The sequence below is a fragment of the Hyaena hyaena genome, unplaced genomic scaffold, assembly GCF_003009895.1.
Source record: "Hyaena hyaena isolate Hyena2069 unplaced genomic scaffold, ASM300989v1 scaffold_1131, whole genome shotgun sequence".
Classification (NCBI taxonomy): Eukaryota; Metazoa; Chordata; class Mammalia; order Carnivora; family Hyaenidae; genus Hyaena; species Hyaena hyaena.
In genome coordinates this window covers 113746-140526 of record NW_024081764.1, presented here as the reverse complement: position 1 = coordinate 140526, position 26781 = coordinate 113746, and the positions used below count along the sequence as shown (strand labels likewise).

Sequence of the window (26781 nt, the reverse complement as noted above, 5' to 3'; positions counted from 1 at the left end):
TGAAACTTAGAACTTGTTTAGGAGAGCGAACTGAGAAAGGGATGAAGGTGATATCTATGGTCACAAAGAATGCTGCCTTTATAAATAGCTTTTGACAAAAGATCTACGGAAATTTGTAATTTAAGAAAAATCTACAGGGGCGCCTGGGTGGCTTAGTTGGTTAAGCATCCGACTTTCGCCTGGGTCATGATCTCGTGGTTCGTGGGTTCGAGCCCCGCGTCGGGCTCTGTGCTGACTGCCAGCTCAGAGCCTGGAGCCTGTTTCAGTCTGTGACTCCCTCTCTCTCTGACCCTCCCCTGCTCACGCTGTCTCTCTCTCTCTCCTAGAAATAAATAAAACATTAAAAAAAAATTTAAAAAAAAAAAAAAGAAAAATCTACACATGAACCCTCTTAGCTTTACTGTCAGAGTACTCAACTCAACTCAAGGATTCAACATTTGCTTGGTGGTGCTTGTGTACTGGACCCTGTCAGAGGATGAAGCCCAACCTAGGGTGACTTTCCAGAGGAAATGAGGGAAAGGAGGAAGTTGTACCTCCCATTTCCAAGTCTTGGGCTTTCTTCTTTAGAGATGTTGACAGCTCAGAAGCATTTAAACACCCCACGATTTCCCCCTGCATCCGAGTTATCAGATTCTTTTTTTTATTAATATAGTTTATTGTCAAGTTGGTTTCCATATAACACCCAGTGCTCATCCCAACAAGTGCCGTCCTCCATCACCCATTTTCCCCTCTCCCCACCCCCCATCAACCCTCCGTTTGTCCTCAGTATTTAAGAGTCCCTTGTGGTTTGTCTCTCTCCCTCTCCTTAACTATTTTTCCCCTTCCCTTTCCCTATGGTCCTCCGTTAAGTTTCTCCTGTTCCACAATGAGTTAAAACATTTGGTATCTGTCTTTCTCTGCCTATCAGATTCGTTTTTGATTCCCAAATCACAAAAGTGATGTGGTCTGCGGACACAGAGAATAGCACACTGACTTCAGCTCTCATCTTCATTTGGTTTTAACACCTAATTTTTTCAGCCATCCTCTTTAAAGTGAAAACCCATTTCCAGAAATACTAACACCAGCTCCTCCTGCAGAAGGTCATAAAATAGTTCTAATCAAATGCTCAGAGAAATGGGGTTGGGGCGAACCCTTTCTCCAGCCTTTCCACAATTCAGAGGTGCAGGTATGGCCTGCCAAGACCTCTTTTAACCATATTAATAGAGCGTGGATACAAAGCAACTGGCCACTGCAGGGAGTTTAGCTGCCCAAGGAGTTCGTGGCTAAAGACAACAACACATAAATGAGGAGAAATGTGGACCCAAGTGCCAGGAACAAGCCAAACGTTGTTGTTCCAGGAGGAACCCTTCTGGAACCATCCTTCTCACCACCAGAAGACCTAAACACGTCACAAGTCGTTTGTTCCTCCTGAACATACAAGCACCAGCTCGTGACCATAAGTGCTGGCCTGAGCAGCACCTGCTGATGTATCCAGCAGTCCCCTGTCCGGCTTCATTGCTGGAGCTCCTCACCCCCACCCCTGCTTTGCACCCCACCAGCAGTTACACCCCAGGCACTTTCACACTCCTGGCAGCCTACCTGCAGTGTTCTGCACCAATCCCCTGTCCGTGCATCTTGTGTCCCCAAGGAGACTGGAGGTACCCTGTGGACAGGCCAGTCTCAGCCGTGGGTCCATCCCCTCACTGTGTCCGCCCATCCACCACGCTTTAGGATGGCATCTGGGTCAGTAACCCAGGGCTGCTGAATATCCATGCGGTGCTGGATTCCCCACAGCTGGGAAAGGAAGCGCCCCTTGGCGAATGTCTCCTATGGGAAGAAGGGAAGGATGTGTGGAGAAGGTTCTGGGGTGTTTAGGGGCAACAGGCCCTGTCCACCCACCACCCAGCATCTCCTCGCTGGCCTCCCCATCCCTGGAGGAAACTCAGGAGCTGCTGCATGTAGGGAAACCGTCCTCTCCTCAATTTTCCAAGAAGATAAGGGTGGCGGGGGAGGGGGAGAGTGGTAGTCGGGTGGGCACCTCACTAGTTTCTTGACCATTTGGGCACGTAGACTCTTGCTGTGATTGAGACTAGTCCCTCAGGACACCCCATCAGGCCTCCTTCACCTGCCGCTCTGATCCCTCTCAGTGGGCTGAATCTCAGGCAGATGATCCACAGCCACAGCACTGATGAACATGAGGGGCACCCTGCCACCCCAAAGTTCACCAAAATGCAAAAGAAAGGAAAATGTCCCAACCAAGAGGCTGTTAAGGACTGGACCAGAAATGGCTACAAAATCAGAGCAGGGAGCAGAGGTAGGTTCTGTCCACGTGCCCAGTCATCTCCTGAAGGCACCGATGGGCCGTGCCAGGGCTCTCCGGTGCAACGCGCCCTCGGCCTCGGGGCCCCACTCTAAGCAGGCCGGAGGAGAGACCTGCCGCGGCCCTGGCTGGATCTGGGCTCAGGCCCCTGGCCAGCCCCTCCTGCAGCTCAGAGGCCAGGTGAGCCCGGTGTGCAAAAGCAAACAGGCCCGGCTGCCCTTTGGACCTTTTGCAATTCGCCGGGCGCGTTCTGTAAGCCCGGGCGCTGCGGCCCGGGCGGAAGGCCCGGTATAAATGGGGGGCGGGCGCCGGCCGCGCATTCCTAGCTGCGGTGCCGGGCGGCTGCCTGCGGGTGCCGGTCCCCGAGGAGCCAGCCAGCCAGCCAGCCAGCCAGCCAGCCAGCCAGCCAGCCCGCGCCGGGCGCAGCAAGGGAGCCGCCCGCCCCGTCGGCATGGGCCCGCCGAGGCCCGCGCTGCTGCTGCTGCTGCTGGCGGCCGCCGGCGCCTGGGCGCGTGAGTGGGGCGGGCCGGCGTGCGCGCGCGCGGGGCTGCGGCCCCGGGGAGGGGGCCGGGGGCGCCGGGGACCCCGGACAGGGCCGGGGGCTGCGGGCTCGTCCCCGCGTAGCACGGTGGGGGAGCAGGGGGAGCACGGGCTGGGGAGCGGGTTCTCCAGAACCCGCTTCTCCTCGAAAAGCTCGAAGCCCCAGGCGGTGCCCCTCCCCGAGAGACGCTGGGGCCCATCGTCGGAAGACAGGAGACGCCCAGCAATGTCTTTCTCCTTTTCTTACAGAAGACGAGGTGCCGGAAGATGTCAGCCCCGGCTGCGCAAGTAAGGCGCTTCCCCACTGGGCAGGGCAGGGCGCCCCCAGCCCCCAGGCCACCCTGCTACACGTCTGCTCACTAAAATGCTGGGATGCTGGGATGGGTGTGCACCGCTCTGAGCCCCAGGAAGCCGGTTCTTTGAGCCTCTGCCTACCTCCAAGGGAGCTCAACTTTGTTCTACTTGCGGTTCTAGTCTGTCCTAAGAGCATGGCCTGGGGGCAGCGGGGGGCGGGGGGGGGGGAAGGGACTGTCACACCGTGGGCCCGTGGACACTTTAAAGAGACAACACCATCTGCTTATCAGTGGCTAATCATTAATTCGAAGCACAGGAGGGTGAGGAAATGCTTACTTTAACCTTTGTGCAGAAATCCAGACCCTTGTTCCTTCTATTTACCTGACCTCTCGGGGTCAAAGGAGCTGGCCTTGCGGTGGTACCCAGTGAGTGATCTCCCGAAAGCTGGAGGCTGGCCTCCGATGGGGCAGCACTGCCATCTTGTGGCCATCTGGCGTCACTGCATCCGTGCTCATGCCCCAAATACCCCTTTTCTCAAATTGAACAAACTCCTCTCCAGCACAATGGAAACCTCCAGAAATTCCCTCTTTGAGGCTTTTTTTTAAGACAGATACCCAAAAAACTGAATGAACTCTGCCTCATGGATTTGTTATAACTAAAAAAGAGCAGAATTGTGGTATTTTCAAGCCGAAAAGGCATTAGAGGTATTTGCTGCTCTCTCCTGTAGACTTTCTGAGCTTCATTGTTTAACACTCCCCTCCTTGCACCTCAGATGAAACGTTCAAAAAATACCAGCAAATTTAAACATTACCCTAAATGAAACACAGTGGGGAAGTTACATCGGTAAAGGGAAATTAACTATAATGCAGTCAATTAAAAATAATTTGAGTCCAGAGGCACCTGGGTGGCTCAGTCGGTTGACTGTCTGACTCTTGATTCAGCTCAGGTCATGATCTCACAGCTCCTGAGTTCCTGCTTGGGATTTTCTCTCTCCGTCTTTCTCTCCCCTTCCCCCAGTGGCTCCTGTGATCTCTAAATAATAAATAAATAAATAAATAAATAAATAAAATTATTTTAGTTTAATTTCCATTTTTCATGATCTGGGCCACCGCCCCTCTATTCCCAGAGTTGACAATCCTTGGGGGAGTTATCTGCTATGTAGTTGACCTATTTCTCCTCATTTTAGAAGCAACTCGGTTCAAGCACCTCCGGAAATACGTGTACAACTATGAGGCTGAGAGTTCCAGTGGTATTCCTGGGACCACTGATTCAAGAAGTACCACCAGGATCAACTGTAAGGTGTGCAGGGAAGGAGGAGCAGCGGGAGGCACGGAGCCCACGGCTGAGCAAACCCCGCTCGTGCTAGGACGGCTGTGACCTGGAAGTGCAGGGACTGGCCCTCAGTTTTAAATCAGCCACCTTGCTGAGTTGTCTGCCACAGAAAATTTTGCCAACCAGATTGATTTTTCCATGAGTTTTCAAGATGTCGTTGGAATACATGATCTAGAACATCAGCATTGCAGGACGGTAGATTTAATGTGATAAGAGAAGCCCAGTGGGTGAGCTGAGGGAGGTGGGCATCTCAGGAAAGAATTCTGAAGTGCACTTTTTATATGCTAAGCCAAACAGAGTCTTTGCTACAAAGAAAAAGAAAAAAGAAAAATGTAAACATGCAGCTTGTTGTCAAGTAAAATTTTACCTGTGGTTCAGATGACTGTATTCATGCCCATGTTGATATGGAATGGATCTAAGGGCCACTAGTGGGGTTTGTGTTGGGGAAAAAAAGTCAGGCTGAGATGCTGACCAAGGGCCCCATAGTCTGTGCTGTCATCTAAGGTAGCTATTAGCTACATGTGGCTATTTAAATTGAGTGAAACCTAAAATTCAGTTTCTTAGCCACCCTAGACACATTCCAAGTGCCCGTGGCTAGCGGCTCTTATATCAGACAGCACACATATAGACCATTGTCATCATTGTGGATAATTCTTGAACAGTGCTAGATAACAACTAAGGATCTCCATAAACACTAGCTCTGTGTGAAGCTCTGAAGAGGCCCTAATAGATACAAACAGTTGGGTTTTTAGGGGGTTTTGGTGACATTAAGGAAACACTGGTGCTGAAACCAATGATAGCCTGCTTCCTGCTTCCTGTTGTTCTTCCTCTTGCTCTTAGGCATCATTCCCTCTACAAAAATATGTCCTCCTTTACATGCACAGGGGCAGATGTAAGAAACTTGGTGCCTCAGAATGTAGAAAAGGCCAAAAACAGGACTAAGTCTATTGATTCGTGGAGGACCCAGAAGGCACGTTAAGGACACACATAGTGTGGGGAGCAGATATTACAGTCCCCAGTGGTACTTCCCGTGGTGTCCTGATTAAAGAGTAAGGCCTGGGCTGCGGAGGGCCTTACATTCTTGATGGAGAATCTTCAGGGGCTGCTGTGTCTCCTCAGGTTGAGCTGGAAGTGCCGCAGCTCTGCAGCTTCATCCTCAAGACAAGCCAGTGCACACTGAAGGAGGGGTACGGCTTTAGCTCTCGGGGGAAGCTGCTGCTGCACAAGACCAAGAACTCTGAGGAGTTTGCTGCTGCCATGGCCAAGTAAGGCACGGGCCTGTGCACACTTCTGACTCTGGGAGTTGCTGCACGTATCATGCGTGTGTGTGTGTGTGTGTGTGTGTGTATGTGTGTGTGTCCAGTGAAGGATGAATGTATGTGTTTATGGGAGGCGCGTGGGTGAGAATAAGTATTTTATTCCATATTTACCATGGATCAGAGATTGCTAAATTGTCACAAAACTCAAAAAGAGGGAAGCATTATTTACCCTCCCCTAGTGAAGTTCCCCTAATTATCATTTAAATGTGTTTCTTAAAAAATCTCATGCTTTAAAACTCCTTGAGACAATAAGGCTGCGGTGGTTGATTTAAGTAAGTGAATTCTTGTTAGAAGAATTAAACAAGACAGGAACCCGGTGCTCTTCGGTGGGGAGGGGTGGGTCCCAGCAAGACTTGTTGGTTTGGCTACGCACAGTGGTGCTGGGTCTGTTCAGTGCAGGGACCAAGCCCAGCCTCCAGTCTAGAGCGTTCTGCTGGTGCACGCCAACCAGGCCACTCCTGGTGTTTACAGCTGGTGTGTCTTCTGACTGATCGACGTCTGTGTGGAACCGGCTGTTAAATATTTGAACATCACCCCTGCCTCCAGTCCAAGTCACAGTTGATGTTGTCCTAAGTGTGTGCAAAATTCAGTTTCTTAGCCACCCTAGACACATTCCAAGTGCCCATGGCTAGCGGCTCTTATATCAGACAACACACATATAGAACGTTGTCATCATTGTGGAAAATTCTTGAACAGTGCTAGATAACAACTAGGGATCTCCATAAACACTAGCTCTATGTGAAGCTCCGAAGAGGCCCTAATAGATACAAACAGTTGGGTTTTTAGGGGGTGATAGAAGCTCGTTGATCTGGTAGCATCAGACACAGGCAGTGATAGAAGCTTGTTGATCTGGTAGCATCAGACACTCCCTGCCCCTCTTCGATTTGTTACACATTAGACATGAAAGCCAGTGCTTCCTCTTCAGAGTAAGACTTGATGCTTCTGTCTTTCACCAATATTTTTTCCAAGACCTAAACGTGTATGAGATAGGGATGCAGTGACAGGAGGGACTAGTAGTTACTTTTTGGTCCTTACCTTTCTCCGAACAAAAGGGACTCCTGCTCTTGATCATCACGAGGCTTTCCAAGCCTACACGGCTGTGTCTGAAACTTTCAACAAGGATGTCGAGCTGTAGGAGTCATGCCTGGCCCCCTTCTCTCCCTGCTGACTTAACTAGAAAAGATGCAGCCCTGAATCGCCAAAAGGGAGTCCCCAAAGGGAAGCCTCTAAGATCATAGTGACATGGGCTTCAGACGTAATCTGAGACCACATAAGAGTGATTATCCAACAAACATATGAAAAGAAGCTCAAATCCACTAGTAGTCAGGAAGTGTAATTAAGGTAACAACATGGTATTTATCACCTTACGCCCGTAAGACTGCAGAAACTTAAAACAGCCACAGCACCTGTTGCTGGCAGGCCTCCCGGGGAAAGTGTACTCATGCACTGCTGGTAGAAATGAGAGCCAATAGTCATTATCTGTTATAATTAAAAATACTTATTGCCTTTGACACAGCAATTTCAAAAGTCTGGGATTCTAGCCCATGAAAAGAAAAGCAGTAATGTGTGAAAAGCAGTACTATATGCATAAGGATGTTTATTTCAGTGTTGTTCGGGTGGGAAAAGAAGACCCAGAAATGCCATTAAATAGGAGAGTGTCTGAATAAATTATATATAACCATAAACTGGGAATGCTCTATAGCTTTTAAAAAAAGATCTGTTAGAGCTTTACCAAATGAGTCAAAGGGTTTCTATGGCATAGAATGAAGTGAGAAAAACAAGAAAGAGAAAAAGGTGGAAAACACAATGTCGTCTGTATAAAAGAAGCAATGAAAAAACGTTTATGTGTGAATGTTTCCACCCCCACACGTCTGTGTGGGGTTGCCTGTGTGTGAGGACAGAAATGGAACACCCAGTGGGTCGTTCGGTGAGGAGCATATCAGCAGAGACTGATGTGGGTTGCAAACAGAGACGGGATGCGTGAATCAAGCAAAACAGGTAAAGAAGTAAAAGAATGCCAAAAATATACACATATTTGTATGCTTTAAAAAAATGTACGTCGATGTGTAGGTATATTTGTAAAGAAAAGATGCAAAATAAAAAAAAAATAAGTTAAAAAAAAAAAAAAAGGAGCCTGCAAAGCGACCCAGCTTACATCTAACAGGTTCACAATGGAAAAAGGACCCTTCTGTGACCACACTCTCTCTGGAACAGGTATGAACTCAGGCTGGCCATTCCTGAAGGGAAGCAAGTTTCACTTTACCCAGAGAAGGAAGAGCCTAAACATATCCTGAACATCAAGAGGGGCATCATTTCTGCCCTCCTTGTTCCTCCAGGGACAGAAGAGGATGAACAAGTGTTGTTTCTGGTGAGAGTTCGGAGTTCACAGTGGCCCCTTGAACTCATCTTCACGTATGTGAGCTCGGGCCCACTATCTATGTAGAGTGGATTATTCATGTAGCTCCGTGGCTAGTGACACAGTACCCAAGGCTCCCCCTCTCTCCTGGGCCGTCTGAGCAAGTTGGCTTCATTTTATTTATTTATTTTTAATGTTTATTTATTATTGAGACAGAGAGAAACACAGCATGAGTGGGGGAGGGGCAGAGAGAGGGAGACACAGAATCTGAAGCAGGCTCCAGGCTCTGAGCTGTCAGCACAGAGCCCGACATGGGGGTCAAACCCACGAACTGTGAGATCATGACCTGAGCCGAAGTCGGCCACTCAACTGACTGAGCCACCCAGGTGTCCCAAGTTGGCTTCATTTTAAAGCAGTGTTTGAGGAGTCCTGACCACCTGACTCTTTTTCTGTTTGATTTTTTTTTTCTATCCCCACCAAGTGTTACACAGAAAAGCCTGTGTGTGTTTAAAACACAGAAAATAATTGAATCTGTTGCCAGCCTCTCTTAAGAATTTCAAGTTTCAATCTGAGCTAGGATTCAATTTACTTGAATCCTGGGAACATTTCTAAGAACTTACTGTGTTCTAAGTTCTATACCATACTACACTTGGGGAATACAGAGACGCATCCTGCAGAGGCCTTTCCTGGGAGTTCTCGCGGGCTGGGGAGAGAACCAAGACACATTAAATACAAGGCAGACTGGAATACATGCCGTGAATGAGCAATAGAGAAAATGCTCTGAGAGCACAGAATACAAAGTCAGAGTTAGCTGGGTCCTGGGAGGTGAGGCTGGAGTGCCTCAGAATCAGAACCACCCTTAACTGGCTTTCTTATTCCACCTCTGGTGGCCAGATAACAGCAATGCCCACCCTCTGCCTAAGAGGAAGAAAGTCCCCTCTCCATCCATGTGGCTCCTGCCTTTTCTCCAAGGCTCCTTTCCCACCCCCTCTGAAACACCGAAGGCTGTTTTCCCATGTCCGTCTGATAAATCTGTTGTATCTTCTGCTCCCATAGGATACTGTGTATGGAAACTGTTCCAGTGACTTAACTGTTAAAACAAAGAAGGCAAATGTGGCTACAGGAATCTCCATCCAAAGGAACCTGCAGAAGTGTGATCGCTTCAAGCCCATTAGCACAGGAGTCAGTCCACTTGCTCTCATCAGAGGCATGGTGAGTTTCACATCCACATTGCTCCTTACACTGAACACAGTCCTCTTGGTTATTAAGATTCCGGAATGTTACAGCAAGTATGGAACTCAGAGAAGATCCAACCCAGCCTCATCTTCAGAGAGACTTTAGCAGGAAACTGAGGGCCAAACCAGGAAAGGACTGCCAGAGGCCACGTGGTCTTTTATTAACTGAGTTAAGACGAGAATCAGATTCCTGACTCTCAGTCCATAGCTCTGCCTTTCTGGCCATTATTCTGTCACTAGCACCAATCCTTCTGCCATCAATGGAGAGTGATGATTGCCCATTTTTTAGAAGGTTCTGGGGCTTAATATGGGGCAGCAAAGCCACCTGCCACTCCTTCCTGTAAGAGGACTGGATGTCCCCACCTCTAGGCATTTGACCTCTGAGGAAGTTCCAAGACCTGTGTTCTGCTCTCCTCTCCCTCACTCCCATGGAGTGGTATTACCAAGACCATTCCAGTGTCCTTCCCTTTCATCCCGTATACAACCCTGATCAATACCTGGCCCCTATGCCTCCTGTCTAGGCCACCCCCTTAGTAGTACCTTCTCTGCTGTCACCTCAACAGGGCTCATTTGGCACCATATTACCAAAGCTTCCCGAATGCCTTGTAATATCTTCTGGGATGTGAATCACAGCTTGTCTCAGTAAATCAGAAGGTGTTGAGCAATCACTGCCATGCTTGGCAATGCATTGTCCTTGGGGCCAAAAATAGGGCATCTGATGACCACAAGGGCCACAGTCAACAGGGACCAACGCACTGGCTTATTCTGAGCACCTGCTGTGTGCTCAGACCTACTCTAGGCAGCACCGAGGGTTAGAGACAGCAGCAGATGAACCATGGACCTTCCACTCAGGGTACTTACAGTCTAATACAGAAACAACGTTCCTACACATGTCAATAAAGGACAATAAATGGCATACTTGATAAAGTTATACACTGAGCAGTAAAGATAAGCAATCCTAACCCCAACCAGGAAGGAGAAAGCACTACTCAAACAGCGCATTGGGCAAAGCTGCTGGTAGATCCACTTAGAGGGAATGGTGGATGAGCATCAAACAGTCTGGACTCAGAGATTTGTGGAGGATGTGGAGCATGAACCTGAAAGATACAAAGGATGTAAAAGTGTACGAGAGCCTTAAGGATGGGCTTCTAGGCAAAGAAAACTGAAGAAGCAGTAGTTTGTCAAGTGTTAATGTGTGGTGAGTAGGTATGCATACAATACCAGGTTATACACACTTTGTACAGGACAAGAGGTCCATGGGAGTGAAATAAGGAGAGTCTACAGCTTGACTCAGCTTGGCGTATGCCGAGTTGCTGCATCCTATTGTCTAAATGTCAAGTACCAAGTTCCCTTCTTTAACTGAGTGTATCTAGTGGTGCAGAACTCCCATCTCCCATCTTCCTTGAAGGTAAAGATCCCTTGCAGAAGAATCAGGTTCAAGCCCCAGGAACTGATCAAAATGCTTTTCCCTATTTCCTTCACAGATCAGCCCCTTGTCAGCTCTGGTGAGCAGCAACCAGTCCTGCCAGTACACTCTGGACCCCAAGAAGAAGCATGTGTCAGAAGCCATCTGTAAGGAGCATCACGTGTTCCTGCCTTTTTCCTACAAGTAGGTCACCTTCTGTACCCTGATTCATCTTTTATGGAGCTGTTGTGAGATGAGTGTTTGTCAGGTGCCCTGTTGTAGGAGAGGCTGTGCCTGGAGGAGGCTGTGAGGAGCTACAGAGCACAGCCCACCCCCGTCGCCATTTTCAAGCAAACAGACAATTCAGCAGGAAAATCTTAGGCATGTAGAACAATTTGATATCAACAAAAGGTATCTGAGATCCATACTTTAAGGGTTATGGATCAGGAAAAGCCAGGGATCATTGCCAGATACCTTGGTTAGAACGGTTTTATGGAGAATTTGGGATGGGCACCAGAGACTTGTATATCCCAATCCATTATGAAACCTGATCCATAAACTAGTATTTACTGACCAATTGCTTTATTCTTGTCATTGTGCTGAGGGAAATACATGGGAATTTCAAGGGATAGAATTAGTCCCTACACTCTGGGCACTCCAGACTGGTGAGAGGTATAAGGTACAGATGTCCTTCTGATAGAAAGATAGCTAGTATGTCCAGGTGGAGGTGGGTGGTGTTCATTGTCAGGGGAGGGGATCAAAGAGGCTGGATTTAATGGTTTGAAAAATAGGCAGGATTTGAGTAGAAGTGGAGATGAGAGAAACACTCAACGTGAAAAGAATAGTGCGCTCTGAGGAGCTGACCATCCGTGACATGATGTACTTCCTTTGTTACCAGGAATAACTATGGGATGGTGGCACAGGTTACACAGACTTTGAAACTTGAAGACACACCTAAGATCAACAGCCGCTTCTTTGATGAAGGTAAGATTTTATGTGCACACAGTTGCCAGGGCTGGGAAGTCTGCCCAAGACACACCATGTATCATGGCTTAGCTTCTTGCTGGGTCCTAGGAAATATCTGCTGATTAATGAGTCCAGTGAGCTTTGGTGTTCTGGCTGTGGGCTGCTCTGGTGAGCAAACACATTCCTTTCAGAATGTCTAGTGACAATGGGACCAAAGAAAAGGAGATGTGTCCTAAAGCTACCCAGATTTTCATAAATAGGAAATTGGCCTCCTAAGTCTACCTTTGGTAGATCCGACAACTTCATACACCCTGTAATATGACCTGGAACCTGGATGCGGTGGGGAAGTGGGAGAAGACCTTTGGGGCTAGGAATCTGTCTTTAGAGCAGCAAGGAAGCTTCGCAATCTCTAGTCCAACCCTAGTCCTGCATTTGCCTTGTATTTAAATCTGTCTTACGCATTCCCTCATTGTTCTCAGCAACCTATGGTGGTAGCTGTGTGGGCTTTCATACCCACTCTACAGAGGGGGAAATGACACATGGAGAGGTCTGTGATGTGCTCAAGGTCTGAATATTAGAAGTGATGCAACATGAGCCCTCAGGTCTAGCCTAAACCAGGACTCTTTTCATTGTACCACATTTCCCTTGTTATTCCCCCACATTTCCCACATTAATGCCCAGTCTGGCATAGGTCAGAGCAGGGTGATGGAGGAGACACAGAAGCTCATCCCCCCCCCCCCCCCCCCCCCCCCCCCCCCGCCGCCCATGAGCTGATCCCACTGGAAAAGATGGTAGGTGAGCACCAATGGGTCTGGCCTCAGCCATATCACTTCCTCTACTTCCTTCCAGTAAAGAGGTAATCTGATATCAAATTCAAACAAGCTTGGATTCGATTACAGCTCTGCCTCTTACACTCAGAGAGGTCTTAGGCAAGGTGAGTTGCTCATCTTCGGGTCTTAGTTTCTTTATCTTTAAATTGAAGAATAATAACAACCCACATAGACAGTATGATGAGTAAACACATTAAAAGACTTTGAAGTCAGACACCTAGCACAGAGCCAGATACATAATAGGCATCGAGTACAGGATAGTTTTCTTTTCTTCTTTGCTGATACCTCCCTTTCCAGTTTCTATTAGACCAAGAGGTGGTTGAAATGTACAGATAAGCAGGAATCCCTTTGACACTTTCTTCCTTCCAGGTGCCGAGGAGGTGGGTCTTGCCTTTGAGAGCACCAAATCCACATCATCTCCAAAGCAGGCCGAGGCCATTGTGAAGACTCTCCAGGAACTGCAAACATTACATGTCTCTGACCAGAGTGCCCAGAGAGCTAACCTCTTCAATAAACTGGTTACTGAGCTGAGAGGCCTCAACAATGAGGCAATCACATCCATCTTGCCAAAGCTGATCCAGGTGTCCAGGTATTTCTTTAATGGTTGCAACTATATCTTTTGTATGACCTATGGTATCTGGCTGAACCTGCAAACCTTGGCCAAGCAGAAAAGCTCAGGTGCCATTGAAATATCAATCCAGTTAATCAACTAGTCAATCAGTTAATGTTTGCTGGATAGAAAAATATCAGCTAGCATGCTTAGAGTTTCATAGGGCACACACGTGTGTATGCGTGCACATGCACACACACACACTGCATTTAAGGCAGATACACATTTGTGTGTTAATATGGGAGACAAATACTTTACACATTTTAATGGGTATCTTCTAATCCCTCATTCTATTGTGAGCACCTTGGAAAGTCTGAGAGAAAAAGACTTCTGTGCCTTCTGGAAGCCTAGGATAGTGGAGAGAGAACTCGGGCAAGCAAAGTAATACCGAGATTTCTCTATACGTCAAGGCACTGGCTCTAAGTGCTGGCAATGTCAGAGGAGGCACTGAGGACTGAAATGGGGCCATGGCAGTGTTTGCCTCGCATGTTCTATGTTCTGAATGAAGGATGGTGATAACAATCCTCTTTTGGTGATAAATCTGGGGGTCCTCCTTCAGACTTCCTCTGTGGTGCTTCACCAGGGGATAGTGCTTGTAGGGAAGGCTTCCTGGTTCCTGGGATACAAGTTGGATTTTGGAAGACAGTCAGATTTGGATAGTGAATACAGGAAATCAGGGCACTCCCGACAGAGGAGCATCATGAGTCAAGGATATTGGAGCTGCCTGAAGGCAATCTGTGTAAACTTCTCTGCTCTTTCTTTCTCAGTCCCATCACCTTACAAGCCTTGATTCAGTGTGGACAGTCCCAATGTTACACTCGTATCCTCCAGTGGCTGAGAAGTGAGAAGGCCAACCCCCTTCTGATAGATGTTGTGACCTACCTGGTGGCCCTGATGCCAGAGCCCTCGGCCAATAGGCTGCAGGAGATCTTCAGCACAGCAAAGGAGCAGCAGAGCCGGGCCACTTTATACGCTCTGGGTCACGTGGTCAACAAGTAAGTTTCATATTGGTCCTCCTCACAGGAGTTGAGGAAGACCCCACATCCCTGTACTAAGGTTATATCCCACCCTTCACTTTCAGACTCTCATGCATACACTGTTTTTCCACTGGCCATTTTGAGAGTAAAGCCCCAAAATAAGATATCTGCACACACAAGTTCGTATTTTAAGATAAACCTAGCTATCCTTGCTGAATCCTAACTCTCATTCGGTAGCTATCACCAGACAAACCCTGTGGTGACCCAGGACTTGCTGGACGTTGCTGATTACCTGTTGGAACAGATTCGCGATGATTGCACTGGAGACAAAGATCACACCTACTTGATTCTGAGGGTATTTTTGGTCTTTTGTATAATATGCATCATTTCAGAACCATTTTCCTGGACACCCCCTACTTCTCTTTCTGCACCCTGATTCTCCCTCGTTTCTTTTCACTGCAGGTCATTGGAAATACTGGCAGAACCATGGAGAAGGTAACCCCAAGACTCACATCTTCAATCCTGAAATGTATCAAAAGTTCAGAGCCATCACTGCTGATTCAGAAGGCTGCCATCCAGGCCCTGCGGAAAATGGAACTTAACGATGAGGTAAAGTCCACAGAGGAAGTCTGAACGTAAAAAGTTTACTCAGATTAACAAGGACTTGGAATGAGATTCTAAATCTCTCATCATTCTGCTTACTTTATTGTGCTGCTTTCTAATTGCCAATTTCAGCAAGCCTATTGACCTGATTGTGGACAGGAGAGAAATATTGGACCATGCTGCTACTCTAGCACTCAGAATACAATATTCACCCCACACTCTCACTGTCCCTTCTCACCTTTATTCCCACATTGAAATAATTTGTGTTAAATCAGCTTTATTTTCACCTAGTAGCAGCTCTTCTTCAAGTCACAACTTGAGTACATTAGTACAGTTGAATGCAACATGCATTTGACAGGAATCTTCTGAGACCCTTCCTTGAGCTGGTTGTTCTGAGGGATACTGGTGAGAAGATTTAGTACCAGCATTTGAAAAGTTATCAGAAAGAAATTCGACTTGCATGTAGTAAACCACTAGCAGACCCCACCAGTGTTTGCCAGGCGTGGTCTATGTTCTTACCATAAGACAGTAATAGTCTCCTTTTTTGGCTACAGGTCCGGGAAGTCCTCCTTCAGGTTTTCCTCAATGATGCCTCTCCAGGGGATAAGCGACTGGCTGCCTATCTCATGCTGATGAGGCACCCTTCCCAGTCAGATATTAACCAAATTGCCCAGCTTCTCCCATGGGAACAGAATGAACAAGTGAAGAACTTTGTGGCTTCCCACATCACCAACATCTTAAACTCAGAGGAACTTTATATCAAAGAGTAAGTAAGAGTAATGTTCCCCCATCTGAAACAAAGTGCTAGAATTCTAAACCTCATTCCTAAAGGCTACTGCCTGCCCTTTATGGAGTGTTCTTTCTTCTGGGCAACATTCATGCAAAAGTGTACCAGACCTGAGCCAAGCTCTTGAGCAAATGAAACCCAAATCTTTTAGTAGCAATTGGCAATCCCTATTTCTATGGAGTGGGAGAAACGATGGATTAGTAACATGATGTGTAAGCTAAAAATAACACTCCCTCTTTCCATCTAGCTTGAAAAGCTTAGTGAAAGACGCTTTGAAAGGATCTCAACTCCCAACCATCATGGACTTCACAAAATTTTCCCGGAACTACCACCTTTCCAAATCTATTTCCCTTCCATCGCTTGACCCAGTCTCAGCCAAAATTGAAGGAAATCTTATATTTGATCCAAATAATTACCTTCCTAAAGAAAACATGCTGAAAACAACCCTCACTGTCTTTGGATTTTCTCCAGTGGACCTCTTTGAGGTATGTATGATACTAAGAAGAGGCTTACGTCCTCTCTCCTGTCGTGTACAAAGCCACAAATAGAAAGTCAAGGGAACCATGAGCCAGCCTGGGGAGGTACTGTAGTCAGGCAGTTCCTTTATACCAACTGTTTGAGGGCTTCTTCTTTCCCTCCTCCCTTGCCTTCCTGCCTTCCAGCTAGAGGTCACTTGAAGCATGACTCTGTAGTATTAATGGAAATGCAGATGTCTCATAGAAGCCCTTAGAACCAAAGTCCAAGAAAATGCATGGGCTGTGCCATCAGACTGATCTGGCTCAAACCCTACATTCATTCCCAATCCGAATCTTTTGCTTGGTTATTTATCCTCTCTGAACTTTAGCTGTCTCTTCTGGAAAAGGGCAGATAATAAGTCCTGCCTTTCAAGATTGTAGTAAGATTTAAATAACACGACTCCTGTGGAGTGCTAAGTTCAGCTCCTACCCTGTAGTAGTCATTAAATACTTGTTTAATTAAATGGACATAAAGAGAGGAATTAGAGGCTGACATACAACAAGGAAAACTGATGGCATTTTCTTGCCTGATTTTCTTTCTCAGATTGGTTTGGAAGGAAAAGGCTTTGAGCCCACATTAGAAGCTCTTTTTGGAAAGCAAGGATTTTTCCCAGACAGTGTCAACAAGGCTTTGTACTGGGTTGATGGCCAAGTTCCTGATCATGTCTCCAAGGTCTTGGTGGACCATTTTGGCTATACCAAAGATGATAAACGTGAGCAGGTATGTTTTTGTTAGGTACTCCCTCAAGGAAAGCTTTGGGTCTCAATGCAAAAACGTTTTATCCAAGCCTAGAAATCATCAAGGAGCTATCTAGCTGAAGTGACAGTTATGACTGTTATTAGCCAGTCCTGAGGAGATAAGGACTAGTGTCCTCTGCAATTATAAGCCTACTGGAGATTCAATGTGCACAGGAGCCAGACTTATTAGAGGCACTCTCACATAAGATTAGGAATGTAAACTCTGGGACATGGGTTTGAATTCTGACCACACTGTCTTCAAACTACCTAGAAAACCTGCTTGATATTATGTTTGTCTGTTTCTACGTCCCCAGAGTGCTAATAATCCATGCCTCACTGGGTTATTTAAAGACTAAATAAAATAAACTTAAAATAAAATAAAGACTAAATGAAATAAACTGCTAAACAGAGTGCCTAACTGGTACTGATTGATCAATAAGCAAATACTATTATAATTTTTGAATTTATATTTCATGATTAACTGCTTTCTTTGGCTCCTACTCATATCAGTGTACTAGCTAGTGGGAGCAAGCCACTTTGAAGCCCGTGTAAGCTCCCACTTAAGGAATAGAAAACAGATTGCATAATCTGGAGTTCCTTATTCTTTAATTTTTTGCTTTACCCAAAATGTGGTTCAGGCATTGGCATCATATCAGGCTTGTTAGAAATGCAGGTTCTGAGGCCTCACCAGGATCTACTGAATCTGAACCTGCATCTGAAGGACATTCCCTAGGTGACATGTTCACACATTTCAGTTTGAGAAGCAGGGCAATAATTTACTCCTAGATATTCACAGGTGGCCCCTCCTCCACCTTCTAATTTACTTACCGCCACCTGAGGCTGAGGCACTTCTGGGTCTATCAATCACTCTATTCTTTCTCAATCACTAAGCATAGACTAAATCTATGGAATTTTCCTTATCTCGAAGAACTTGTCTAGGATGGAGTGTTTTTCAAGCATTTGGCCAATTTATACCGTAGCTACAAATTTATACAGTAGCTACATTTTCTCAAGAAACCCCTAGTATTCATCTCTCATCAAAGAAGAAAGGGGTACACTGGGAAGGGGTGACGGATAGACAATGTTCTACTCCTGGTTAGCTGTAGGAATCCTGCAATCTTCTTATGGCTACATTTATTCAAATTAAGAACAGTGTGGAAACATTGCTATCCATGATAAGACGTCAAGATTGTCGTTGTTTTTCATCTCAATTTGGAGGAGTTGTCTATCTTTCAGTAAAAGGTGGGAGTCTGATTTCAATGGCTTCCCTATATCCCCACCTTGAATACTTGTGTTTAGCCCATGATGGGTGCAGCAGATGGGCCCCAGATCAGGACTCTAAATGTTTGACAATGCTGACATCCCATTAGACATTTTGTCATTAAAATCCCAGGACATGGTCAATGGAATTATGCTCAATATTGAGAAGCTGATCAAAGATTTGAAATCCAAAGAATTCCCAGAAGCCAGAGCCTACCTCCGCATCCTGGGAGAGGAGCTTGGCTTTGTCAGGCTCCGTGACCTCCAGCTCCTGGGAAAGCTGCTGCTGAACGGTGTTCACACTCTGCAGGGGATCCCCCAGATGGTAAGTCGGCCAGTCCCTGTGATAGGGCAATGAGATTAGCCCACACTCCTTTGAGATCTCTCAGACTCCTTGAGATCCCGTCCCACAAACCAGAGGGAGTCCTGGTCCTTCCTTCAAGGAAACAGGTTTGCCTTGAATTTCAGAGAGGAAGATTCTTAGATTGCAAAAAATTGGTAACATTTAGAAATTAGGCCATTTGTAATGATAGGTCTATCTTCTAGAGCATTCATTTGTTCATCTGGAAAACAATATTAAGCATTATCTCCCTATATCTATGTTACAAGTTCCTTTTAGCATTGAAATGATGATTATGAAGGAATGTATTTGATAAACTATAGTCTGCTATTTAAATACGAGCTATAATTTTTGCTATTACTAATTTATTAATAAGGGAGAAAATATCCAAATATATTCCCTGGTATTTAGTAAATAATAATTTTGGCCTTAAGAAAACAGACCTCAAGTTATTTTCTAGAAATGTTATTTAAAAAACAACAATGATGCATATGTCTGTCATCTCAATAGCTCACTGGTTTCAAAAAGAAATGGTTTTAACATAATATATTATACTTAAGTAAAACCTCATTTATGTTGAGACTCCAAATAACTGGAATTAAGCCATGCCATTCAAGGCTACTTAAAGTGCGTAAAGCTTTGAGGCACGGCAATATTCTCAAGGGTCTCCAAACCACTCGTTCAAAATAACATGGTATCTTCCCAGGGAAATTTCTTATATCCCAACCTGTCAAAACCAATAATCATTAATTTTATCAAATACTCAGATAATCAAAATATGCTAGTCTGTTCCTTTCTGGATAAAAAACAATTATTGTGTGATATGTGGGAAGTCACATTTCACAAACCCCACTTTGATGAGGCTTACTTGTAGTTTCTATCCCCTGTTGGATCCGCAGATTGGAGAGGCCATCAAGAAAGGTTCAAGGAGTGACTTGTTTCTTCACTACATCTTCATGGACAATGCCTTTGAACTCCCCACCGGACTCGGGTTACAATTGCAAATCTCTTCCTCTGGAGTCATCACTCCTGGAATCAGAGCCGGAATGAAGTTGGAAGTAGCCAATGTAAGATCCTATTCATTGTTTTGATTCCTTAGGTCATTCTTTTCCTCCAAGGTGGGTTTCTTGTACAATTTTAAAATACGTGACTAGTTCAAGATGAAGTACATCATCACTGTAATTGCCTTATTCATTTTTATGAAAAATTTTAGGATTCCACTAGGAGGCACCACCTTGCTAGCTCCTGGCAGTAAGGAGACTGTTATTCTCTCAAAAAATGAAGATTCCTGTCATCTTTTCATCTTGTTATGCTCAAAGTTAACTGGGGCCCTTCAGCGCTGGGTATCAGTGTCTGGCTCTGGGGATCTAAGAATGTGGCTTTTCTTCCTCCAAAGAAATCAGAATAGGGGCACCTGGGTGGTCAGTTAAGCACCTGACTCTTGATTTTGGCTCAGGTCCTGATCTCATGGTTTGTGGGCTGAAGCCCCACATCAGGCTTCGTACTGACAGAATGGGGCCTGTTTGGTATTCTCTCTTTCCCTCTCCCTCTGCCCCTCTGACATGCCCCCACAGGCTCTTAGACAGACAGATAGATAGATAGATAGATAGATAGATAGATAGATAGATAAACAAACTTAAAAAAAAGGAAATCACAATAATGTTTCCTGAGGTGTCAGCTATCCAGAGATATCTGCCCATGGGTGGGGGGCAGTTGATCTGACTTCCCAGGGGCCTGAGGTATTTAATGAACCTGAACAGGTCGTTTTCTGACTTACAGAAGCAGGCAGAGCTGGTGGCAAAGCCCTCTGTGTCTATGGAGTTTGTGACAAAAATGGGCATCATCATCCCGGACTTTTCAAGGACAGGGATCCAAATGAACACCAACTTCTTCCACGAGACAGGCCTGGACATGCAAGTTTCCCTGAGAGCTGGGCAGCTGAAGTTCATCATTCCAGCTCCTACGAGGCCAGTCAGGCTGTTCAGTGTCAGGTAGTTCCCTCTTCAGCTCTGACCAACCAGTGGGAGAGAGAGAGCTGAGACGGGTCCGGTAGCATTTGGCTGCCCAAGACAATTTGGGGCCCTGTGGCCCTTGGGGTGTGGGGGGGCGAGAGCAATGTGAATTACCTACTTTTCACCTAGCCTAGACTCACTACACAATTACAGTTCCCTCGACTGTCCACATTTTACCAAGTTGAGATTTAGAATTTACTAATCAATCACTTCTTGTTAGGTTATTTTTGTTATTGTTTATTTGTTTGTTTTGAGAATGAAGAAACACGAAATCTAGAGAAATCATTCTTAGGAAATGAACATTTTTATGCAGGAAAGACACCAGAAGACATACCAATCTGTGGTAGCCAGCTCAGCAGACAGAGCAGGAAAGTCTTAATCTCACGATTATGGGATGTAGCATATATGGAGAGCTCCATTTCCAATGATATCCTCAAACATTGATTTACCTTAGTTTCTATATCTTGGACACATTAATTTGTTGATTCAAAAATAGTAAAAATGGTATTTACGTGCCAAATATATACGAAGCATGCTAAATGAGATATACAAGGTCCCTGACTTTCTAGCACTTACAGTTAGTTCCCTGTAGGACATGAAGTGAAGCAAACCCTAAGTATGAACAGAGGCCTAAGAGGAAGCCCAGGAGGACATAAAGTTCTATATGAGGTAGCCTGGAGCCCCCAGGGAAAGCTTTCTGAAGAAATCGATGCCTGAGCTGAGACCCGAAGACTGTGTTGGAAAACAGAAAGAAATAAGTGTTCTTATTTCCAAGAGAAGAGAACAGCCTGAAGGGAAAAGAATGTGGTTCAGGAGCTACAAGAAACTAAAAATGTGATGTGGCAAAGTGCACAGGGGGCAGGGAGGGAGGTGACAGAGGCTGGCAAGGATCAGCCTTCTCAGCCATCGGAAGGGTGCTGGACTCTTCCGAAGGCAAAGGAGTTTAAAGTGGGAGCATAAATAAAGCAAGTTTGGTGTTTCAGGAGACATCCTGTGGCTCCAGAGTGGGGCAGGGATGGAAAGGAAGTGTGACTGGAGACAGGAGACTGGCTGGAGTCCGTCACACGTATGGGTCGTGGGTCTGCACCAGAGGGCCGGGAGGGTGCGGGGAGGAGTGAGCCTACTCCAGAAAGTCTTAGGAGGTGGAAACAAGAGCACTTGGTGATTGACCAGATGTGGGTTTGAGGAAAAAGAAAGAGGAAAGAGCAGTGAGGGTGTCTCTTGCTGAAATAGGGAAAGTGGCTGGTTTGGAGGAAGCTGACAAATTTGGTTTGGGATATGCTGCATTTGAAGTCCTGGGAGACAACCAGTTTGCATCTCCAGTGGCACTGGGACCAATGAATGGGTCTGAGCTCGGTCAACAGGCTGGAGCTACAAATACCGGTTTAGTATCTGCAGGTAGAGGTTGTTGAGCTCAAACAGCGATTGGTGTAGGGTAAGACGTGAAGGACTAGCACAGAAATGTGGGAAATGTTAACGTGTGAAATGAGAGAGGAGCAGCAAAGAGTGAGAAGGAGTGGCCGGAGAGACACAAGAAGAGCCAAGCCCGTAAAGAGTCACAGAAGCCCAGGAGTGGCCACCAGGGTGGATCGCCCTATTGGCAGCCAAAGCTGGCACTCAGGGCTCTGGCCCCCCAGAAAAGCTAGGTTTTAGTGCACCCCCAAAATAAGGACACAATACTGAGGAAAGCACATGATATTTCAAAGAAAGCATCCTTGGATGAAATCGGGACATTGTTGAAGTTTGTTGCACTTACTGACTTGTTTAAGTACACACTTGGGAGAAAGGACTCTAATTAATCTGACCATAAGTGAGAAGCTCTACTAAATGCTTTTGGGAGATCAAGGAAGACAATGCCTAAAGATGTCCATTGGAATTAGAAGCAAGACAGCAATTGGAGATGCTGATAGAAGCAATCCCAGACACAGGATAACAGTTCAGTGAGAAGCATTTTGAAAGAAGAGAGACCACAAAGGTGGACAGGTTTCTTGATTGGGAGGGAGACAAGGAGGGGCTGACAGGGAAAGAAAGGGGTGTGAGTGAGTGTGTGTGCACAGGCGTGCATTCATGCAGTGGCAGAGGTGACTTGGGTGTATTGAATGTGGGAAAGAAATGGAAAGAAGTCAGTATAGTAAGAGTTCCTCCTAGCCTTCTTTTTGTGGAAGGAAAGGGGAAGACCTGAGTTTAGGTCCCAGTGATGATTATGTAACACCTCTGAGTCTGTTTCCTCTGTAAGAGAAGGCACCTCCTGATGTCTGCTGCTGTGGGGATCACAGGTAACAAAAGTAAACAACTTAGTACAATGTCTGAAACATAAGAATCACTGTGTTTGTTAGCTTTGCTGATGTTCATACTTAGTTGTTTTTGAGTAAATCAAATAATTTGGGGTGGGTGTGGACAGAGGGGAGAGAGAAAGCAGGTTAAGGGGGCAAATATTAGCACTGGGAGAATCAGTGATGTTCACTTCAACTCATAACTTGAAAGTAACTCGGGTTTTTGCTTTCTTCACCAGTAACACGTTGCATTTGGTCTCTACCACCAAAGCACAAGTGGTTCCACCCCTCACTGAGAACAGGCAGTCCTGGTCGTCTTGCAAGCCTCTTTTTACTGGCCTGGACTACTGCACCTCGGGCGCTTACTCCGACGCCAGCTCCCCAGAATCCTCCTCCTCCTATCTGCTGACCGGGGATACCAGGTCAGAGATGCTTGATGTCCCCACCCAGCTTCTGCTCATCTCCTACATTGTGGCCATCTGGCAGGGAGAGGAAAACCTGCTGTGTGTTCTAAGAGGCGTTAGGGGTTTGCACCACCTTTTGATTCGTTACAGTAGTGGTCCTCTATCCCAATACACCTGAAGGATACTTCTATTCCTACCTAAACTTTGAGTGTAGGGCAGAGTTTCTCCATAATCAAGGAGGGGTGGGGCAGGCCGGTAAGCAGTCATGACCCCTAAGAGCTCTTAGCTCAAAAAATAAACCAAAGTGATTCTATCACACTCCTTCAAAGGAGCCGTAGCATTGCCAATGAGAAATAGTCCTTTAAAAGCCTCTCTTTGTAGATTGTGTCCCCTTTTTCCCTTATGCATTAGATGATGGGATCACAGCAGAGATTCCAATTTGCTCCTAATTCAGTGTCCATGTTTCTGAGCCTCCAGACATGTTAGCACAACTTTTCCTGGAGTCGCTGATGTGTTCAAAGCCCTGGCCATGCTTACGGGCTCCTTGCCTTCAACTCTTGCCACTTTGACTACTTGTTCTCAGCTTTGCTAATACAACCAGCCGGCTCCTGCTCTGTTTGTCCAAATACCTGGGGGTCTCCTCTCACTCTGGACTCTTGGAGGGACCGAAAGGGATCAGAGGGGTCATCATTAGTTAGAGACAAAAGCCAATGTTAAAATAAAGACTTTTTTGTTGTGGTTGCGATAGATGCTGAGTTGTTTGGGGGGGGGGGTCTTTAACCTCATCGCTGAAAGCTCTAACCTTATGCACCATATACACTGTGACATCTTTAGATTTGATCTGGAACTGAAGCCCACTGGAGAAGTAAAACAGTATTCCGCCAGCGCAACCTACGAACTGCAGAGAGATGGCGGAGCCTTGGTGGACACCCTGAAGTTTGTAACTCAGACCGAAGGCAAGTATCTAGAAAGGGCTCCTGCATCTCTGCCTCAGCCTCAGGTCCAGGACTCACAAGGAGAAATTATTTAATTTTAATGTAGTTAACAAATATTTCTTGGTGCCTGAAAAGTGTCAGGCCTGTTCTGCGAGCTGAGGCTAGAACAATAAACAGTGGTGATAAAGTCTCTGTCCTCATGCAGTTTACAGCAAGAAGCCAAAAATAAGTAAATGTTCAGAATGCCATACTGGTGTGGGGGGAAAAATAGAGCCTAAAGAGGTCTAGGTAATATTCAGGACTGGCTGAGAGGAGGAAGGATGGGGGAAGACAGTGCCATTTGAAATGACAAGGGAAAGTAGCACTGGTGAAAGAGAATAAAAAAGAGACTTGAAAGAAGTACAGGGATAAGCCACATGGAAACAGTGTTACAGGCTGGGGGCTAGCCAGTGCAAAGGTCCTGAGGCAGGTGTGTGGCTGCCATGTTTGAGGAAAAGGAAGGAAGCTGGTATGATTGAGGCAGAAAGATCAGGAAGGAAAATGGTAGAAGATGGGGTCATAGAGAAAAGCATAGGAAGGGCAAAGATGGTCTTGTAGGCCATGGTAAGGACATTGGCTTTTACTATGAGTGAAATACAAAGCCACTAGAGACTTTTCATGAATTGATTTATGTTTTAATTGAGGAAAGACTTTAGGGGGACAGGGACAGAAAAAAAACTAGTATTTAAATTCTTATAATAATCCAGGCCAGAGATGTTGGTGTTTTGGATTAGAGCAGTGGCAGAGGAGATCTAAGTAGTTGGATTCTGGGCATATTTCGAAAATCAGGCTTCTCAGAATTTGCTGATGTGGTGGGTGTTAAGCGTAAGAGAAAAAATGGAATCGGGATGAATCTTAAGTTTTTTGGCCTAAGCAACTGAAGAATGGAGTTGCTGTTTACTGAGATAGAAAAGGCTGACAGAAGGGCAGGTTTTAGGGGATGGGGGCCAACTTAAATGTTCACTGTGGAAGATTTTGTAATGTAGAACTATTATGTCACAAAATCAAATGAGAAAAACAAAATCCACAGGAAAGGGGGTACATGCTGGAAAAAAATGTCACATAACAATGTTACAGAGAGGTGCAAAAAGGGCACACTTGTGAGTTAAAGAAAACCTAGGAATCTCATGACAAAGGAAAACGTCTGGGATGGGGGAAGGCAGGGCAGGGTGGCAAGGAGCCAGGAAGAAAGAGGTGGAGAGTCACACAGAGATGTCACGTCTGCTGACTCAGAAGGACCTCGAGCCTTCGTTACTCTCTGACCATACCAAGTGTCTCCCGTGTCAGGGCCTGGAAGGCTCTACCTCCTGTAACATGGCATAACTCAGCCCCTCTCTTCATTCGAGTCTCTGCCTACATACCACCTCATCAGAGAGAACTCTGACCACCACACATGAACTAGCACCTCTCGATCCCTCTCTTTATTGTTTTATTGAGTTTTACTTTTCTCCATCAAATGTATTACCATCTCACATAAATATAACGTGCTTATTGACTGTCTGGACACCCCCCACCAGAATGTAAGCTCCATGAGCGCAAGGTCTCCCCAGTGCCAACCACATGCCAGGCAATCAATAAATATTTGCAGACTAAACAAATGCACAAACACCCATAAAATCCTGAGCTGTGTCCTCACTGAAGTACAGTGAATACTTAGGGTTTCTCTGCCTTTTCCTCTCCTTCCTTCCCAAACATAGCTTCTGAATGCACATCTTGATTCTCTTGTACACACTTTCAGGTGTGAAGCAGTCCGAGGCTACAATGATGTTCAAGTATAACCGGCAGAGTATGACTTTGTCTAGTGAAATCCAAATTCCAGACTTTGACGTTGACCTTGGGACAGTCCTCAGAGTTAGTGATGAATCTGCTATGGAAAAAAAGTCTTACAAGCTCACTTTGGACTTTCAGAACAAGAAAATCACTGAGGTCACCCTTACCGGCCACATAAGGTATGAAGGCTCAGGGGGACCTGACCTGAGGTACAGGCCCCTGTGGTTCCTTACTTTCTTCCTTTTCATCTTGAAAACTGACCAAACCTGGGCCATCCCCCGTCTGTGGCCCAAGGGGCGGATAGAGGCCTCAGCATTCTGACCCTCTGTACAACGTCCAGTGGATCTTCCTACCATTCATTGGGCGCTTACTATTCATCAGACACTGTGCTAAAGGAATTATCTCAGTTCTCATAAGAAACTGCAACATAGGTCTGAGTTTCCCTGTTTGACAGATAAGAAAATGGTGCTGAGAGGGGTTAAATAATATGGCCAAAGCAATAGAGCTAGTAAATGATAGAACGGGATTCAAACAGGTTTTGAAAATCTTTTCTTTCACCCATACCTCCCTGGAAAGTCCTGAATTTGTGAAGTTGGCCTCAGACATTAATGAGCTCATTTTGGGGGGCATTCATGTATCTCCTTTCTATCTCCACAAATGGTACTTCCGTTTGATCCCATGCGTCTCCTTAGAATGGGTAGTCATTGATGTCAAATGATTTTTTTTCAATAGCTATGACAGAAGTGAAGAAGGCAAAATCAAAGGTGTTATTTCCATACCCCGTCTGCAAGCAGAAGCCAGAAGTGAAGTCCTCACCCAGTGGTCTCCCTCAAAACTACTCCTCCAAGTGGACTCGTCTGCTACCGCTTATGGCTCAACAATTTCAGAGAAGCTGGCGTGGCGCTATGGTATGTCCCTCCTCTCCACGTGGGTATTTTCAGA

General features: G+C 46.0%; 1 protein-coding gene across 1 annotated transcript in view; it reads left to right on the top strand.

The window, feature by feature from the left end:
- Positions 1-2750: 2750 nt before the first annotated feature.
- The window catches only part of APOB (apolipoprotein B), a 39156-nt gene continuing 15125 nt past the window's right edge, over positions 2751-26781 (top strand). Inside the window, exons 1-22 of the mRNA XM_039222451.1 lie at positions 2751-2811; positions 3089-3127; positions 4320-4432; positions 5585-5730; positions 7999-8152; positions 9197-9352; positions 10860-10984; positions 11679-11764; positions 12946-13165; positions 13954-14181; positions 14401-14518; positions 14626-14772; positions 15321-15532; positions 15801-16038; positions 16613-16789; positions 18200-18391; positions 19306-19473; positions 20186-20397; positions 22931-23113; positions 23930-24051; positions 25808-26018; positions 26572-26747. Coding sequence (XP_039078382.1) covers positions 2751-2811; positions 3089-3127; positions 4320-4432; positions 5585-5730; positions 7999-8152; positions 9197-9352; positions 10860-10984; positions 11679-11764; positions 12946-13165; positions 13954-14181; positions 14401-14518; positions 14626-14772; positions 15321-15532; positions 15801-16038; positions 16613-16789; positions 18200-18391; positions 19306-19473; positions 20186-20397; positions 22931-23113; positions 23930-24051; positions 25808-26018; positions 26572-26747 — 3484 coding nt within the window. The remainder of the gene's footprint in view (positions 2812-3088; positions 3128-4319; positions 4433-5584; positions 5731-7998; positions 8153-9196; positions 9353-10859; positions 10985-11678; positions 11765-12945; positions 13166-13953; positions 14182-14400; positions 14519-14625; positions 14773-15320; positions 15533-15800; positions 16039-16612; positions 16790-18199; positions 18392-19305; positions 19474-20185; positions 20398-22930; positions 23114-23929; positions 24052-25807; positions 26019-26571; positions 26748-26781) is intronic.